The sequence below is a fragment of the Carcharhinus amblyrhynchos genome, chromosome 12, assembly GCF_965287045.1.
Source record: "Carcharhinus amblyrhynchos chromosome 12, sCarAmb.v2.hapA, whole genome shotgun sequence".
Taxonomy (NCBI): Eukaryota; Metazoa; Chordata; class Chondrichthyes; order Carcharhiniformes; family Carcharhinidae; genus Carcharhinus; species Carcharhinus amblyrhynchos.
The window spans coordinates 11,775,812-11,794,409 of record NC_137335.1 but is presented as its reverse complement, the minus strand read 5'-3'; the positions used below and the strand labels follow the sequence as shown (position 1 = coordinate 11,794,409).

The window sequence follows — 18,598 nt, the reverse complement described above, 5'->3', positions numbered from 1 at the left end:
TTGATTTGACTTATTGTTGTCACGTGTATTGGGATACAGTGAAAAGCATTGTTTCTTGCAGGCTAAACTGACAACGCACACCATTCATAGAGCACAGAGGCATTTTCTCGTTGTTGGATTCTGGGATCTTGCTGTGTACATATATTTGCAGCCTTTTCCTATAGAACAACATTCCAAGCCCACTTAATTGGTGGTAAAACCTTTCGCAAGGTCTGATGACCCTCTAAAGCGCCACACGTACGCACACACAACTCTTTTTCCCTGTGTCATTTTTCTGCCTACTTACTCTCAGGTGAAGGCACCTTTTTCTCTGTCAGACTCTTTATTCTTCTCTGCTGCCTTCAGACTTTTGAATGGACCTACTTCGCATTAAGTCGATCCTTCCCTACACCCTAGCTATGATTGTAATGTTACATTCTGCACCCTCTCCTTTCCTTCTCTATGTACGGTATGCTTTGTCTGTACAGCGCGCAAGAAACAACACTTTACACTGTATCCCAATACATGGTGGCTATAATAAATCAAATCGGTAGTTTTTTCACTTGCAAAATTCCAACAATCCTAGAAATTTGTTGTCCTTCCCCAAATTTGAGGTATAACTTTTAAAACAAAACTCACTTTTTAAAAGTCCTTTATTCCTTCTTCAGAAAGTGAAATCTGGAATTTTTACCGTTCCAAAAATCAGTCGAGATTGGACCGGTTGAAATTGTCTACGCGAAAGAGGCTGAGACATTTTTTGTTCGGTCAAGAATAATATTGGATATGGAATCAGGCTGGGGGAATTGAGTTAAGACGCAGGTCAACTCCGAGCTCATTGAATGATGACACATTCTGGAAGGGCCGAATGGCTTACTCGTCTTCCAATTTTTCCTTGTAACGAGTTCCATACCCTCTCAAATTTAAAGTTGACAATTGAGGTGGGACTGGACGCTATCTGTTGAGGGTGGCACCTCATTTTGCCTCCTCCAGCACCTATGCACTCGTCCCCATTGGAGGCGTTCGGAGACTCAATAAAGCCCCCTCTCGTACGTGTGCAGTCATTGAGAGAAGGCGAGGAGACTTCAAAAGAGCACTTATTTATTTATACTTTCCAAACAAGTCTCACGATTTCTGTTAATAAAAATAAGTCCCAGCCATATACATAAACGGCGGATATTTCATAAAATCTATATATTATGCGCCATTTTACTAGACTAGACAGAGGTAAATAAATACGAGCTAAAATTTGCTTGTCGTGCGAGATTTTTTGGATCGTCTGGTACCAATCTTCCAGAGTTAATTCGCATCGAATAAGGCTTATTTCCAATTGTAGGATAGGCGTCACCACATTTATCGTTTTATTAAAGATTCCAGTGGACAATGAGTTTCAACATTAATTTTAATTAACCAGAGGAAATTGTGGCATTTCGGTACTCAAATAGCTACATTTCAAATATCCCTTGTCTAAATTTTCTACCAGAAAAAGAAGTGTCCACTATCTTTCACCATCCCTCCAAATTGGCGAATGATCGCTCTGCATTCCGATTTCTATAATAACTGTGTTATTCGAACTGCTTGTTTATGGAGAGAATGTTTCGTCGGGAGATGCGGTAAAGCATTGCCGAATTGAAATGACATTTACTTGCAAACTTGCACAATGGACAGGGGCTTCATGTAAGCGCCGGCGGGCAAGAAAGATTACTTGATATGTTTTATTTTAACACGTGAAGCTTCCTGATATTTGACTGTAGGACCGGGAGAGGAAGGGGGTGAGGGTTGGGTGGGGGTCGGGGGGGGGAAGCAGAGACACAGGGGAAATCCTTACTTCACATTGTATAGTTCTTTTGAAATCATAAATTCCAGTTGCTCACCTGAATGGGCTAATGGTGTCTGGCTCACCAACCCCCCCCACCCCCCCCCCCCCCCCCCCACACACACACACACCTCCACCCCCACTCCTCTCACCTTCTTATTTATCTGGTCACTACACCCACCCCTCCCCCTCCTCCAAATCGCTTAGAGTGGGAGGTGGTGGGGGTAGAGGTTGCAATTTTGACCTCTGTTGATCTCTCACATGTGTGTTCTCCGCGGGAGAAGCTTGGAGAGACACGTCCCAAACCCATAAAGTGTTGCATCCAGGAGCCCTGACAGTCTTTTTTTTTGGGGGGGGGGGTGGGACGGCGGGTATATTATTATTTCAACTGTGCGAAAGATGAGTAGATTAACGATTCCCTCCATCATTCCCCCCCCCCCAACTCCTCCCAGTGCCGACATACGGCGCGCAGATTGTCTTTCTTCCATTATCACACAAAGTGACTCGAATTTGCCTTCAAAAGGTGGCATTCAGGTCAGTTGGAGAGAGCTGCTTTGCAGTGAGGGGATATTTTGAAAGCTGGCGAGGATGTTTTGTAAGTGTCAGCGAGGCTGAGACGGGGAGTGAAACATTCGATTCTAACTTACTGTATCTCAGTTGTTACCCCCGACAGGGGGAAAGAAAGGATTCGTTACAGACGCTAAAAAAAAGTGGGGATTTCCTTGATGGATTTATACCAACCGTTTCCCTTCTGTAATATCCCCCTCCTTCTCCCCGGACAGGCAGTTAAAATAGTTATCAGAAAGGACGTTCAGATGCAGACCGTGTTGTGGGGAATAATGCAATATTTATATTGGCTACTGAATCCAGTCACCTTATCCTGCGGCGATGACCAAAATACCGCTTTTCTTCGACTCAAGATAGCGACTAACATGGGGGTTATATTATCTCAATTTGCCAATTGCACGTCCCCTTAAGAAACCGTAAAATAATTTTGGGTCAGTACAGCTTGATTATTTTCGCATCATACAAATTGTAAAGGTGGTTTGTCACGCTTTGGCCGTCAACGGAGTCAGAAATTTGATTTGATTTGATTTATTATAATCACATGTATTAGTACACAGTGAAAAGTATTGTTTCTTGCGCGTTACACAGACAAAAACATACCGTTCATAGAGTGCATAGGAGAGAGGGAAAGGAGAGGATGCAGACTGTAGTGTTGAAGTCATTTTTGATGTGATTTGATTTATTACTGTCACATGTATTGGATACAGTGAAAAGTATTGTTTCTCGCGCGTTACACAGCCCAAAACATACCATTCATCGATTACATAGGGGAGAAGGAAAGGTGAGGATGCAGAATATAGTGTTGAAGTCATTTTTGATTTGGTTTGATTTATTATTGTCACATGTATTAACATACCGTGAAAAGTCTTGTTTCTTGCGCGCTGTACAGACAACAACACACCGTCCATTGAGTTCATAGGGGAGAAGGAGAGGGGGTGCAGAATATATTGCTGAAGTCATTTTTGATTTGATTGATTATCGTCCTATGTATTAGTATCCAGTGAAAAGTATTGTTTCTTGCCCGCTATGCGCACAAAGTATAGAGAGGGAAAGGAGAGAGTGCAGAATGTAGTGTTACAGTCATAGAAACTCAACGAGTATGAATGTCACGAGTAACATTTTCCAACGATTTTATCTAAATGTTCTGACCTGTACCCGAATAGAAAACATTCATTCACACCAGTGTTCATTAATGGCATTGTTTTTGTTTGGAATTAATGTTTAGTTACACATTTCCTCAATCGAATAAAAAAAGGTAGACGCCACAGCAACTTGGAAAAAAAAATCCTGATTTTGTTTTTTAGCTGGAGGTGGACTTTTGAAATGCCGCTGAATGGTCCCCTCTTTAAAATTCAACTTTACTCTGCTGGGACCTTTCAGGACCGCAATTCGCTAAACTAAAATGGAATAAATCACTGATAGATCTACTTTTTAGAAGAGATTTAATGGGGGGGGAGTTAAAACAACCGTTTAGTTTCATGCCAGTTTCCAGAGAGTTAACGAACGATTTAATTTGTGGGGGTGGGGTGGGGGGGATGAAATGTGTAGATAACGTAGCGCCATCGCTGCTGCCCAATAACTCACACCGCAAGAATTTGCACATAGATTTTGCGACATTTAGTCTTAGTTTAAGAGCCAGGTAGTTAAAATAGCACGTGGATTTTCTTTCTTTTTCTTGGGTTCATTTCGGGGTTTGCAACGGGCAACTTTTTTTTTGTCTAAACTTGGGATGGACCGTATGCATTTTGGGGGAGGGAATTGAGTGGCGGGGGAGGTGGGCTTTGATGATTTTTTTTTCCTGCCATGCCTGTGTTAGCTAGTGTGATAAATTTGAATTAAAATATGGAAAGTGGTTGGGGTGGGGGCGGGGGGGTGGGGGGGTTGCTGCTGGGGGGTTGCTTTACCGTCCACCCAATAGGCGTTGGACTTTCCGCGAAACCTAATTGCAATTTCTAACAAGCAAGTATCCCGAAGTTACTGCCCCATTCTGACATTGAGGGCTGGGTAGAAAAAAAAGGCGGAATGTCTCGGGAGCAGAATTAATGAAGTCCTGCAGCCAATGGGAAGGGGAGGGAGCCACCGACAGTCGAATGAGAATTTAGCAGCGTGATTCCCAAGGTTGACGTGGAGAGACGCGTAAAATTCATCTGGACTTAACTTCAGCCTTCAGGATATACAAATTTGCCCTAATGAGATGAAGATCACCTTGAGCTTTGCTCGCCTTCCCGTCTGAATATTGTTTCTTTCCCTCCCCTCCCCCCCACTCCCCCCACCTTCCCGTAGACAAACTACCCCTCCAACTTTGTGAGTGTGTGTCGCGGAAGGAATTCTCCTGTGTGTGTGTGTGTATGTGTGTGTGTGGAGCCGGGCTCCCCATTCCTTTCCAGTCCCGATCACAACTTGTGTCGAGAAAGCAACAACAAAAAAAAATCCCAGCCATTGCAAAGGGAGATTTGTTAAGAGAGCGAGAGAGAGAGAGAGAGAGGGAGAGACATTACCGAAAAGTTTCCGCTTCGCAGGGCAATGGGTAAGCATCAATTTCATTTTTCCCTTGTATTTTGCGGTGTGCTTCAGTAGCTTGGATTTAATCTTGGGCGCCTGCAGAAGGCGAGGGGGGGTCTAGAGGCAGAGAGCAGACCTCCTCTTTCTCCCCCTCACTCTCCCCCTCTCGGCCACTTAAAGATGAGACGCAAAAGGGAGGGTGGGGGAGATAAATTGTCAGAGATTTTGTTTGAAAAAAAGGTCAAAGTGATTTTATTTTAATTTTAAGGGCACAGTTCCTCCGTATTTAAAAAGAAATGGGGAGGGGGGGGGGAGCTGGTGGGTCGTTATTTGAAGCAGCCCCAACTGCAAGGCAGATAGAAACGTGTTTCCAATGTTTATTCAGGCAAGATTGTGAATTCAGAAGCTTCTGGGTTCCTGCAGTGTGCCAGTGCAATGGGCGAGGAGCAGACAACGCGGAGGTTCATCCGAATGAGATGCCCCCTTTTCCCAAAAAGTAGCCTTTATATTTTTGAAACTGGCCGTCGTATTGTTGTTGGATCCCCGCGATTAACTCGTGGGAGGTGTTGTGTTTTGACAGCTGCTTTGTTTTCTGCCTCGCATCTTGTTTTGAGGCTTGGTTCTCACTGTTTGCCATTTTCTCCCCGCTCCTTGTAGATCAGACTTACGGGGAAGTCAATCAGCTGGGAGGAGTATTCGTTAACGGGAGACCCCTTCCCAACGCCATCAGGTTGCGGATAGTGGAGCTGGCGCAACTGGGCATTCGACCCTGCGACATTAGCCGCCAGCTCCGCGTGTCCCACGGTTGTGTGAGCAAGATTCTGGCCCGTTACAACGAGACGGGCTCTATCTTACCGGGGGCGATCGGAGGCAGCAAGCCGCGGGTCACAACCCCTACAGTGGTGAAGTACATCAGGGAGTACAAGCAAGGCGACCCGGGCATCTTCGCCTGGGAGATCCGAGACAGGCTCCTGGCGGACGCGGTGTGTGACAAGTACAACGTGCCCTCGGTCAGCTCCATCAGCCGGATCCTGCGGAATAAGATCGGGAACCTGTCGCACACGGGCCACTACGAGGTCAGCAAGCAGCTCCCCCCGCAGCCCACGCTGCCCTACAACCCCATCTACCAGTACTCCTACCCCAACCACATGCCTACCTCCGCCGCCGCCAAGATGGGCAGCGCCGCCGGCGTGCCGGTGCCCGGCGTTACGGGGCATGTGGGCATCCACCGGACCTGGCCCTCCGCTCACTCGGTCAGCAACATCCTCGGCCTCCGGAGCATCGTGGAGCAGGCAGGTTAGTCAGAGGTAGTCCCATCTTGCCAACCTATCCTGTTTGAAAAGTGTTTTAACTTTGGAAAATACGCCACGTTAAATGTCACCAGTTAAGTGTTGGGGGTTATGTTGGATTATCGTGCCCTTTTTTGTCCTAAAAAATGTCACAAAATAGACCTTTATGCCTGAACCACCAATCATACTGTACATGGCTCATTATGTAATGCGAATCTTCTGTTCCACAAAGCTACAGATGTGTAACAAAACGAGGATTGCATTACAATATAAAAGTTATTTGCCATCTGGCAGATATAATGCCCACTAACCGTGTTGTTCGTAGAAGGAAAAGGGAGAAGGCCGCACCGACTCAAGTTGCTATTGCAGCTAGCACTCAATTCACAGGTATTCCCCCCCCCCACACGTCCCCCCTCTCCTCCCTCCCTCCTCGGCCACTTCATCCACTTTCTCAGCCAGTGTGTCCAAAGCACAAATCGACCCTCTTTCCCCGGGTGTTCACTTCTGGATAACATTTGTCCCGCTAACATTAAAACAATAAACGTTCCTCTTGTGCAGAGTACAATGAGGCACTCTTGCGGCCTAGCCTTTCACTGCTGCACCCTGAACTCATCGCCCCTGTTTTCATCCCCTTCCTTATCCTTGCCGGTGAAAACTTTTTCTAACTTTAAAACGTGTTGAAATCTTTACTTATTTTATTTTGGAAGGGAGGGCAATGGGACTGTAACAACGAAAACCAGAATCCTACATTGAAGCACACACAATCCAGACAGTTTGCTAAATCGTACATGGTCGTAATATTCCTGAATGTTGACAGGCTTGGACATAATCCTGTGCCCGCGCTGAAGGAACTTAAGCTCACCCTCTTTCTGAGATTGGTTTGGCCCGAAATAAAAGTTGTAAAGTTAATTTATAAGTGTCACGAATAGGCTTACATGAACAATGCAATACTAAAATCCCAGAGGGGGATTTATAAAATCGCTACCAGGACATTTGGAGTGCTTTCACCAAGAGAGGCAATCGGAGGGATAGAATTCTCTTTAAATATTACTTTCCATAGGTAGAATTAAGAAAAAAATCTGTTAGATAAAAATCTATCTCGTCTTAGAGATGAAAATTGCGAAAATTAATTTGGAAATAAATCCAATGTACAGTTAGAGCAAGGATAGAGGTGTATCATTTCTACTGACACTCTTACAAAGGCAATCGCGGTAAAAACGCAAATGCAACGTTGCTGTTTAAGTTTTTTTTCAAGTTTATTTATTAGTGTCACAAGTCGGCTTACATTAATACTGCAATGAAGTTACTGTGAAAATTTATATAATTTCTACCAAGACATTTGGAGCCAAGCGAAGCAATTAAAGGGATAGAATTCTGCTTAAAGACTTCTTTCCATAGGTGGAATAAAAATAAACATTTTCAGATAAGAATCTACCTGGCCTTAAAGGTGAAAATTGTTCAAATTAATTTGAAAATAAATCCAAACTGGGAGAGTTAGAGCAACGATGGAGGTGTATCATTTCTACTTACAGATTTATAATCAGGGTAAACACGCAATTGAAAGGTTGCTGCTTAAGTTTTTTATTTATTCGTAGGCTTACATTAATATTGCAATGAAGTTACTGTGAAAGTTCCCCCAGTCACCACACTCCCTGTTCGGGTACACTGAGGCAGAATTTAGCACCGAACCAGCACGTCTTTCGGACTGAATGTCACCCTCATGCCATTCAATGGTTTTGTTTTGTAACTTGCATTTTAGCTGCTTATGGTGGGACCGAGGCTGCAGCTTATCAGACTAAAATGGAAGATTGGAACAACGTCAATCGCGCAGCTTTCTCCTCAGCTCAGAGTGTCAACGGGATTGAGAAACAAGCCATCGAACCGGATCTCAAATACGCTCAGGTACTGAAATAACACCTCCCCCCCACCCCCTCTGAGACATGTTTTCACCAAATGAATGATGTCTTCCTACTCTCCCTCGCTCCAGTAGCAACAACAGTTTAAAATAAAGCTAAAAAGTTAAATAAAATTACAAAAAACAAAATTGATGTTGTTGCCTTTCAGACCCCGTCCGCGCTGCCGGCTGCGAGCGGTTTCGTCCCGGCCTGTGCTGTTGGCCCTTATCCCTCCTCGAACCAGGTGCCGGGTTACGGAGTGTACAGTGGGCCCGGAGCCGGCTACGTGACGGGTCACCCTTGGCAATCCCAGAGCAGCAGCCTCTCCCACTCCGGGCCAGGGATTGGGATGCACGGCGGAGACATCCACGCACCAATGCCCTTCAAACACCTCGCAGCCAGAGAAGGTAAATCGCTTTGCTCCTTATTAGTTTCTGGGTGAGACGGCGGGAGGGGGGTGGAGGGGAAGGGGAGCACGTTCCATTTATATACCCCTCCCCACCCAGCACTGGGTAAGAACAATGGGAAGCAAAGATAAGTTGCGTTTTCATGACATTTGGAATGAAACAAAAGTGGCTGATTGTAAATAAAACACACATTGTTATTGTAATAGATTATTTTGCAGATAAAATTGTTTAATTGGGCTTCACACATACATTACATATATGTAAATGATATGGGATTATTCATGGACAGCAGATCGAATATTCGCGAGGTTTAGGGTAACAGGATAAAATGGTTTATTGTCTAAATTACAGTCACCAGATTTTTGTTTATTTTAACTTGAAGTTACAAAGCCAATGCTCAGAATGGAAAGGGCAAACTTAATTCCATTTCCTTGCTTGCTCCAAAATCCGATTTCAGAATCCATTTGAATCCAAGCCCCCAGCAACAGACTAAAGTTTTGTTTAAGGTTAACTGTTTTACTCTACAAAGCCAATACTCAGAGTGGGCAGGGCAAACTCAATTCCATCTTCTTGCTTGCTCTAAAAAGCCAAATTCAAATTGAATCCAATTCACGGTCCCCACAAGGGAGACAAACAAAACCCAAGCCGGCAAGATTAGGCATTGCCTATGTTGGGACTTGGTGTGAGGTTTGATCTTAACCGATTTCTTTTTTATATAAGAACCTGCTTTATTCATAAAAGGTCTGCAAGAACATTACAAACATTCCAAAATAGTCATCACACAGAAAAGCAATAATATTCCGGCTCCTTACATCCGTCAAGTAACACTCTGAGATGCTTCAATTCAATCAAAGAAGCGTTTCAGACATTTTGCAATGAACTTACAAATGTCGCAAATCTGACTTCAGTGGTTCTCCACATAGTAAAGGTTGCACTCGGAGGTGCGTCAGTATAATTGAGAAACATTTACTGTAACCAACTTGTCCAACTTCAATGGATTTCGAAATACTCTTTTTTCCTCCATATACAAAGCTAGTTATTCCCTTTTTGAGCTCCTTTCTAAATCAGGAGACAGCGTTTGTGAGTGACGGCGGCTTTGTTACATTGCATTTTGCACTCACTCATTCAGCGAGGTGGGGAGGCGTGAGGGGGAGGGGAGTGTCGTTCTTGGAACAGTTGCAATCTAAAGGCAATTATATTTTTTTTCCGAAAAAAGCTGCTTTTTGTTTCATTCCAGAGGCACAACAATCTTTGCATACGGTGCGCAGAAGCAGCCTATAAGGAGCTGTGTTACTGTGGGGTTGATGTTGGATGGTCACCTAGTCTGTCAGCTGAAAATGACAAGGTGTGCATTACTGATTAATAAGTTCTCATATTGCCTTGTATCGTGCGTGGATCAGACATTACTCTGCCAGTCAAATGCCAGGCGGTGGGCAGACGTGGGACTGATTGTAACTTTAAGCTGAAATATTAACCTTTCTGACACCTCCACTCAAATTGGATGACAATGCCTTGGGGTGGCTTTAGAAAGGCAAGAGTGTAAATGGTAAATTCGCTATTTATGATTACAGGCAATCTTTATCCCAAGCGCCCAGAATTGGGAGCGGGGGGGGGGGGGGGGTGGCTGGATTCATAAACTGGGCAGTGTTCCAGTCGAGACACCCGCCGAGTGTGACAGAATCATTGATTCTCGTCTTGATAAAATACACATTAGTCGCTTTGGGAGGGAGGGGGTGGGGTGGGGGTAGGTTCTAAACTGAAACTTCTGTTAACCAAGAATATAAGTGTAGAAAATGGTACTCCGGCGCAGATCTAGTAATTAAACTGCCCTCCTTTGTGTGATGTTCCACTGTGTATAGAAAGCTTCCCCCTTACCCCAGTTGTACCGCCTTTCCGGGGTACATTTTATCCCAAATACATAGACCCCTTTTCTGTCGAAGTTACCCGAGGCTTCCTAAAATGTATTTTCACCACTTTTTGCTTATGGACCCCCCTCCCCCCCACTACACCATCCGAGTATTCTTAAAGCAAACTCATTATACCTCATTTAACATTTCATGCACTTAAATCAATTTCTCGATCATCGATTTTCGTCCTTTTGTATGTGCCCCATGCAAAGTGCAGACGCCACAACTACAAAAAAACCCAACGAATAAGGCTGTTAAGCAATTAATTTTTTTATTGGCATATTTTGGATTTTTCACATATGCGGTGATAGTGAGGAGATGAGTATCTTGTTACCTTGTTAACATAAGTGAAACCTGCTTGAGTTATTTGAAATCAACTTGCCTAGTTTATTGAGCAACATTTATTTTGGAATAGAAAACGCGATTTAGATTCCCTTTACCACAGAGACTGATATAAAGAATGCCCTGCCATAATATTTATCACCATCTATTCATCTGTTGATTATCTCCAGCGGAGAGCTGCAGTCCTTGGGTTGCAATACTAAATGCTAATAGATTGGACATGAGTACTCGCGGGCCATTTCAGCAAGAAAGCCAACACACAAGAGGACAGTGGGCATTTCATGATATTGAAACCATTACTTTTTGTTTTCTCAACCGGGGTGAGGGCGGCCGCAGGTGATTCAGGTGCTCACTCTCGGCGCCAGAAACCAGATTAACGCTCATCCTGGCGCTTGCATTCAGCCGAGGAGTTTCTTTATTCCCAGACGGCGTGTTGTTACTCTATTATATATATTGTATAGAGAGTGTATGGAGTATCCACTACATAGAGAGCAACACCAGAAAATATAGAGTATATAGAGTATCTATTATATATAGAGTAACAACAGAAATATAGGGTATATAGAGTATCTATTATATATAGCGTAACAACAGAAATATAGTATCTATAAGTATATAAGTATCTATTATATAGAGAGTAACAACAGAAATATAGAGTATATAGAGTATCTATTATAAATAGAGTAACAACAGACAATATAGAGTATACAGAGTATCTCATATATAGAGTCACAACAGGAAATGCTGGGTAAACTCAGCAGCTGTGGAGAGCGAGGCAGAGTTAACGCTTCGACCCTTTTTTGAGAACTGATAGTGCAGTGATTATTTTTCTTATCCTATGTGGCTGTCGCTGGCTTGGCCAGCATTTGTTCAGTAAGAAGTCTCACAACACCGGGTTAAAGTCCAGCAGGTTTATTTGGTAGCACAAGCCACAAGCTTCCAGAGCGCTTTTGTCGCCCATCCCTAATTGCCCTGGAGAGGGTGATTGCCTTCTTGAACCGCTGCAGTCCAGGAGGTGTAGGTACACCCACAGTGCTGTTGGGGGATGGGAGGGGGGCGGGGGTGGAATTCCAGGATTTTGACCCAGCGACAGTGAAGGAATGGCTGATATATTTCCAAATGTGGTGTGGAGGGGAACTTGCAGGTGGCGGAACCTCAAACTGCACAACAAAAATAGGGCGGGAGGCGGATTTTAACGGCAGAATAGGAAATAAAAATTAATGGAAACGTCGAGAATATTTGATCAAATTTACTTTGGCTTGCATTTAGCAGCAAGCGGGTCTAGCTGTAAGATGCTGGTGCAATGCTTAAGATTAAAGCAATATATGTTACAATTCTTTATATACACGGGTTGGGCTCAGATTCCCCTTAATTTGCCATTCGTGGCACTATGTGTACATAGGTGTATATGTACATCGGTAAAACTAGTGTGAAATAATAGTCAAATCTAGCGTTGTTTCCTTAGGTGGCAGATATTTTTCCCTTAAACTGCAGCGAGGTCTGGGGGAGATTGATAATTGATATTTTTCTGCAGTGTGCATTGTCTGCGTTTGCCCCTGACTTGGGAACAGCCGGGTTAAGAAAAGGGTCCCTTCAGTTTCCATTGAGCTATCGACCGCCCTTCACCCAGAACTGGGAGAGATGTAGCCAGTCCTTCGATTATCAGGAGGGCTTTATCTGAGGTTTTGCGAGGAGGCGAGAAAGCAGATCTCAGTGCGATTCTGTGACACTGAGAAGCAATCACTGATAGCGGGCCAGATCGCTTCTAACGCTCTCAGCCCGTGCTGTACACAAAAGTTAATGCAGTGAATAAGTGTCTGGACGGTGTCAGCAGGCAAACACCTTACTCAAGGCCAGAAAGAGGACATGAATCCCTTGTGTGAATATTTCGCCAGCTTGTAAGTAAATGCAATTAAAACTCAAATCACCCCAGATTATTCTGGGGAATGTTAATGGGTCAGGCATTATTATTCGTCTGGGGAAACAGCGTTGCAGCAATTGTCTTATCCATAGTATTCCCAATCCCGACCCATTAATATTCCCAATATTCCCAGGGTCAGAATGGAGAATACTACAGATAAGACAGTTGCTGCAACGCAGTTTCCCCAGGCGAATAAAGACCCATTAATATCCCCAAAACATAACCTGCGTTTATTTGGGTTTACCTGCATAGATTTACAGGACAAGGCGTGTGAAATATTCGAACAAGGGATTCATGTCATTTTATCATGAAAAGCGGGGAATTAAACCCTCTTTCTCTCTCTCTCTTTCTCTTCCTGTTTGAGGGAAGTTTAATATCACCGTATTCACCTGAGGCAAAAACTATCCAACGTTTCCTCAGGGATATGTCACCATCACAGAATTGTTACAGCGCCCTGAGGGAGGACATTCGGCTCGTCCCTTCTGTTCTGGCTCACCCCATGCGCTTTTCGCCCACTGCCTTTCTCCTGCCGCCTCCCCAGTATTTTTTTAAGTAGTCATTTGATTTGATTTATTATACATTGAAAAGTATTGTTTCTTGCGCGCTGTACGGACAAAACGTCGGAAAGGAAAAGGGAGGGTGCAGAATGTAGTGTTACAGTCACAGCTAGGGTGTAGAGAAAGATAAATCTAACTCCCTCTGGACTGCTTCGAGTGAACCTTGCCTCCCACACTTGCGGGATAGTGCATTCCAGACCCTAACCACTCGTTGTGTGAAAAATGTGTTTATACCCCCGCACCTCTCCCGTCATATCGCTTTTGCTAATGACCTGAAATTATTAATAGTGACACCGTGCTACCTGAGAACCTCCGTTCAATTGAATCACTCTTTCTCCCGCTGGTAGATGTCTCAGGTACAGGTCCCAGCTGCATTATCAGAGTCCAGTCGGAGTCGTTTTAGCTAGTGTAAAGACTTAACATTAAATTCTCAATCACCCCATTAATATCTCGATATCCCAATGGCCGGTGTTACAAGTCAATTGCTCTCTTGTGGCAAAGTGGGTGAGACAAAAGGTTTTCGATAACACTTTACTCCGGAAGATAAGGCGATGTTGTCAGTCCGTCTCTGCCCTGCGCTGTGTATAATCTAGTCCAGATAAGTGGAAAGAGGAAATGAAGGCTTTGTGAAACACTCAGAGCAGGTCGATGAGCATCCAAGGGCTCAGGAGGAATATTTCGGTGGCGACATTGGGAATTCTGTCCGAAGGTTTCACACTGAACGCGCGAAATAGACTGTTTTATCTCTGTGTTACACTACGGGTAGCGCCTGCTAACTCTCATCTCAGAGGTTGCCCCCCCCCCCCCACCCCCCCCGTCCCGGTTTGCAACTGGGGCATTGGGATGGTAGAGAAAAAAAAATTCCCAACGGAATGGCGATTTATCTAGGGGGCTTATCGCGAGTGTAAATCTCTGGGTTCGAATTCCAATGATGTGCCGGTGTTGGACTGGGGTAAACACAGTAAGAAGTCTCACAACACCAGGTTAAAGTCCAACAAGTTTATTTGATAGTAAACCCACAAGCTTTCGGGGTTTGCCCCTTCGTCAGGTGAGTGGAGAACTTGTGGGTTTACTATCAAATAAACTTGTTGGACTTTAACCTGGGTGTTGAGAGATTTCTGACTTCGAATTCCGAGGCATTTGGTCTGTGCTGCAGCCATTGTTCTAACAACAGTATTCTCAATTCTGACCCAGTAATATTTCTAAAACAAGCGAATAGAGAGTAATTCTGCAGGAATATATTCATTTGAGCACCTTATGAAATATATATATATTGATTTTTTGATGTGAGTACAAATGTATATTCATATATATATGAACATACATACATATGAATATCATATATGTGATACATATATCATATATATGAATGTACATATATACACAAATCAAATCAAAGTGTTAACAAAACAGCTCAGAAACGCAGAAGAATCCCATCTGAACAGCGTTTCCAAGATATATTTCCAAAGTATATTTCCAAGATATATTCATAGTTTCAATAAACATCTGCTATCAAATTAATTATGTTCCATATTTAATATATATATTTAATATATACGGAACATATTTAATTTGATAGCAGATATTTATTGAAACTATGAAAAAGCCTTGGAAATGCTTTTCAAATGAGATTCTAATGCATTTCTTTTCTGAGCTGTTTTGTTAACCCCTTTGATTTGGTTTGATTTATTATTGTCACATGCATTGGTATGCAGTGAGAAGTATTGTTGCTCTCTTCTGGATCTGTAACATGGCGATACCTGTCCGTCTTAATCAAAATGCGAAAAATAAAACGTGCTTTAAGTTAAGAATTAAGCTCATTCAAAATTAAGAACGGTCTTTTTTTTTCTCCACACCTTTCTAATTCTCTCTCTCTGCTTATGTTGCAGTAACAGAGAGGAAACCCGGCAGCCCCGCGAACAAGCCCCCCGAAGCTCTGAGCAGCCCGCACGGCCTCTCCATCCCAGCCTCCAGCACGTAAAGAGCTCCCCCTTCACTCACTCACTCACTCACTCACTCGCCCACCGGTAACGGGGGGAGGGGAATAACACAGAACACGAAAGGCTCCCAGCGAACCCGAGCAGGCGAATGAATGAATGAGACATTTATGCAGAGAATGAAAACAAACTGTGGACTGCTGCATTTGTTTGAAAATACAAGAGAACAGCGAAACAATAGCATTTCTTTTCATAAAGATATACCTTGTTGTGGAAAAGTGGAGGGAAGAGATATTTAAGCAGAAATGAGTGTAAACAAAATGGTTTACATTCTCCTGCAGCCCCCGCTTCTGTGGTGGTGGGGAGGCCAACATGTTTTGATTTCGTTTTGTGTAGCGGTGAAATATTGCAAACTCACACCTATATGTAGCCGGTAGGAATATAAGCCATACTATAAGACAGAGCACTCCTCCCACGCCACCTCCCTCGCAGATCTTCTCTTCATTAACGCAGGCTTCGCCCATATAGACTGGATGTCCCTGCTAACTCTGCAGATAACTCCCCCCCCACCCCGCCCCCACTCCCCCGCACCCCCACACTCTTTAGTTATGTGTAATGTAATTTGTATATAACTTCATGAACCTTGGCTAACGCATTCATTAAAAATAAGAGTTGGCGCCGCAGAAGACCTGAACAAATTGTGAACATTTTGATGTATATCCGAGACTGTAAATGTAAGAATATTTTGCCCTCGCGGTCTATTTTATATTTTTATATTTTGAATTTAAAATGTGCATTTATGTTGCAATAAAAAGAAACACAACGATAAATACGAGAAGAGCCTGGACTGAATGACAGGGTGGCACAGTGTTTAGCACTGCTGCCTCATAGCACCAGCGACCCGCGTTCGATTCCCGGCTTGGGTTCACTGTCTATGCGGAGTTTGCACGTTCTCCCCGTGTCTGCACGGGTTTCCCCCCGTTTCATAAATCCGACAGTGCAGAAGGAGGCCATTCGGCCCATCGAGTCTGCACCCACCACAGCGCCACCCAGCTCCTATCCCCGTAACCCCATGCATTTACCCTAGCTAGACTCCCTGACGCTCAGGGGCAACTTGTCATGGTCAGTCCACCTAACCTGCACATCCTTGGACTCCCACTGTCCAAAGATGCATTGGTCATGCTAATTCTCCGTCAGTGTAGCCAAACAAGCGCCAGAGTGTGGTGACGAGGGGGTTTTCACAGTAACTTCACTGCAGTGTTAATGTAAATTCATTTGTGACCCTAATAAATTGAACTTTAAAAACCTCGACTGCTCTGTGGTTGGGGGTGGGGGGGGGAACATCAAGTGAGCACCCAATGGTATCAACCTCATTATTGAACTGCCAGCACAAGTGCTTTAACTAATTAGCGTTTTTTTGGAGGCGGCAAAAATTTAAGTTTCATTTGTATTTTTATCTGTTGTTGACTGGGGCAAGTATCCCTTTAAGAGCCTGTCCCTTTTATTTTGCTCCCTACCCCCAACCCTCCCGGTTTGTTTCATTTAGTCTAATTGTTTTGCAACAAAAGAATTGGGTAGGCAAGTTCCCCTCATTCGCTTTATTTCCCCCTCTCCACCTCTACCCGCCCTTACGTCATTCTAGATCAAATGCTTAAAATGCAGCAGCAACGCTAAAACACTTTATCCATTGAAAAAAATGTCCTCAAGTTATTTAGTTCCACCCTGAAATATATTTGTCCACCTTCCCAGATACCTGGCCGCAGAATCCATTTATAATTTGACTGCACTTTATTTGGAATTTTATTAGTGTGAAGGGTTTTGAAGCGGGAAGATGGGGCAATTTCATCTATATATGTCATGATACACAGAATATACTTCTCATGATTCAGATTCCTGCGGCAGTTTCCTCTTGCCAGCGGTAGTAATTCCCACAGGCTGTGCTCAGAATGATTTTAACTTCATCAGCATCCGCAACTCAATTGTTTTAAAATGGGAATTAACATGGACCATTATCTGACTACGTATCGCTAGATTCCCTAGACACAAAACACCTAGTGAAAAGCGACACCACCAGGTATAATTTGGACACGACTGTATCGCGTGGATTTTTTTTACAATCTTCACGTTACTCAGTATTCTCAAACATCACGCCAATTGCTTTGAAAGGCCGAATCCAGTTTGATGGAATTGTAAGCGGTTAAATCCTTTATCTATCGAATATCTACATTTCAAATATCTCCCCTCTCCCCAAAACATGTCCACGCCCGTATGATCCCACTATCGTTGGATTTTTATCCGGATGTTGCTCGTTATTGTGATTGTTGCTATCATTTTTATAATCGACCCACAATCCACAATTTTACTGGAATCCGAGATTGCATAAAAAAAGCACCAAGGGATAAACAAAATTCCCCTGTAACGAAATATTATACACAGTATTAGACAGAATTCGTAAATGTCGACAAATATCTGGCGTCTTCCCGCAGTGGAGATAGTTACCCTAGCTAGACTCCTTGACTCTAAGAGGCACTTTGTCATGGTCAGTCCACCTAACCCGCACATCTTTGGACTCCCACAGTCCAAAGATGCATTGGTCATGTTAAATTCTCTCTCAGCAATAGTTTGCAATAAATTCTCCCTCGGCAATAGTTTTACACACTTTACTGTAACATGGTAACTCATTGACCATGTTAGGAGGGTCGCTGTGTCGTTCTCGCCCGGTCTGTGCCTCATTTTCTCCAAGATGTTTCCCCTTTACTGATAACCAGTCAAACTGTAGTTAAACTATTTTGTAGAGTCGCCGTTTCCACATTTAAAATGCCTATTTCGATAACCACGTATTTGTTAATATGAGTATCCGTTCATCTCCAAGAGTTAATATCAGTGATAAGTCGATTTCGATTTTATCCTGGCGTGGCTGTTCATTTTTGCGGCACCTCAGAATAGCGCCACACTTATAAGGGCGTGTGACAGATTTCAATGCAACCTTCCCACTCAATTAACTATCCCCACACTAATTACCCAAACTTCTCATTGGTACTGGCGGCCTCTTGGTTAAGATCAAGCGTCACATCAAGCCCAAAGTGGGGTACAACGATTTATTTTGTCAGGGATTTGCCAAAACAATGCCTTATCTTGTCAGCTTGGATCTTGTTTGTCGGTCTCCTAGGGACCATAAATTGGATACAGTTTGAATTTGGTTTTTGGAGCAAGCAAACAATGGATTTGATTTGATTTATTATTGTCACATGTATTAGGGTACAGTGAAAAATATTGTTTCATGCGTGCTACACAGACAAAGCATACTGTTTATAGAGTACATCTGGGAGAAGTCCATTCTTTGTAGCATGGTAGCACATGAGTGGCCTGGTGGCACAGTGGTTAGCATTGCTGCCTCATAGCACCAGGGACCCAGGTTCAATTCCTGGCTTGAGTCACTGTCTGTACACTTGGGTGATCTGTCTGTATGGAGTCTGCACATT

The 18,598-nt window shown here is 43.6% G+C and overlaps 1 protein-coding gene across 2 annotated transcripts; it reads left to right on the top strand.

Annotated features, from left to right (window-relative positions):
- The first annotated feature begins 2,380 nt into the window (after positions 1-2,380).
- pax1b (paired box 1b) lies at positions 2,381-15,160 on the top strand. Of its 2 annotated transcripts, none has more exons than XM_080199735.1 (5): positions 2,381-2,387; positions 5,519-6,157; positions 7,910-8,052; positions 8,215-8,452; positions 15,069-15,160. In XM_080199735.1, exons 1-5 carry the CDS (start codon positions 2,381-2,383, stop codon positions 15,158-15,160), a joined length of 1,119 nt encoding a protein of 372 aa, XP_080055861.1. The 2 variants fall into 2 exon arrangements, with proteins under 2 accessions (XP_080055861.1, XP_080055860.1); XM_080199734.1 differs by lacking the exon at positions 2,381-2,387 and adding an exon at positions 4,802-4,886.
- Positions 15,161-18,598: the final 3,438 nt, after the last annotated feature.

Coding starts and splice junctions, on each gene's coding strand:
- pax1b (XM_080199735.1), top strand. Junction 8,053..8,214: donor CGGATCTCAAATACGCTCAG/GTACTGAAATAA, acceptor GTTGCCTTTCAG/ACCCCGTCCGCGCTGCCGGC. Junction 8,453..15,068: donor ACACCTCGCAGCCAGAGAAG/GTAAATCGCTTT, acceptor CTTATGTTGCAG/TAACAGAGAGGAAACCCGGC.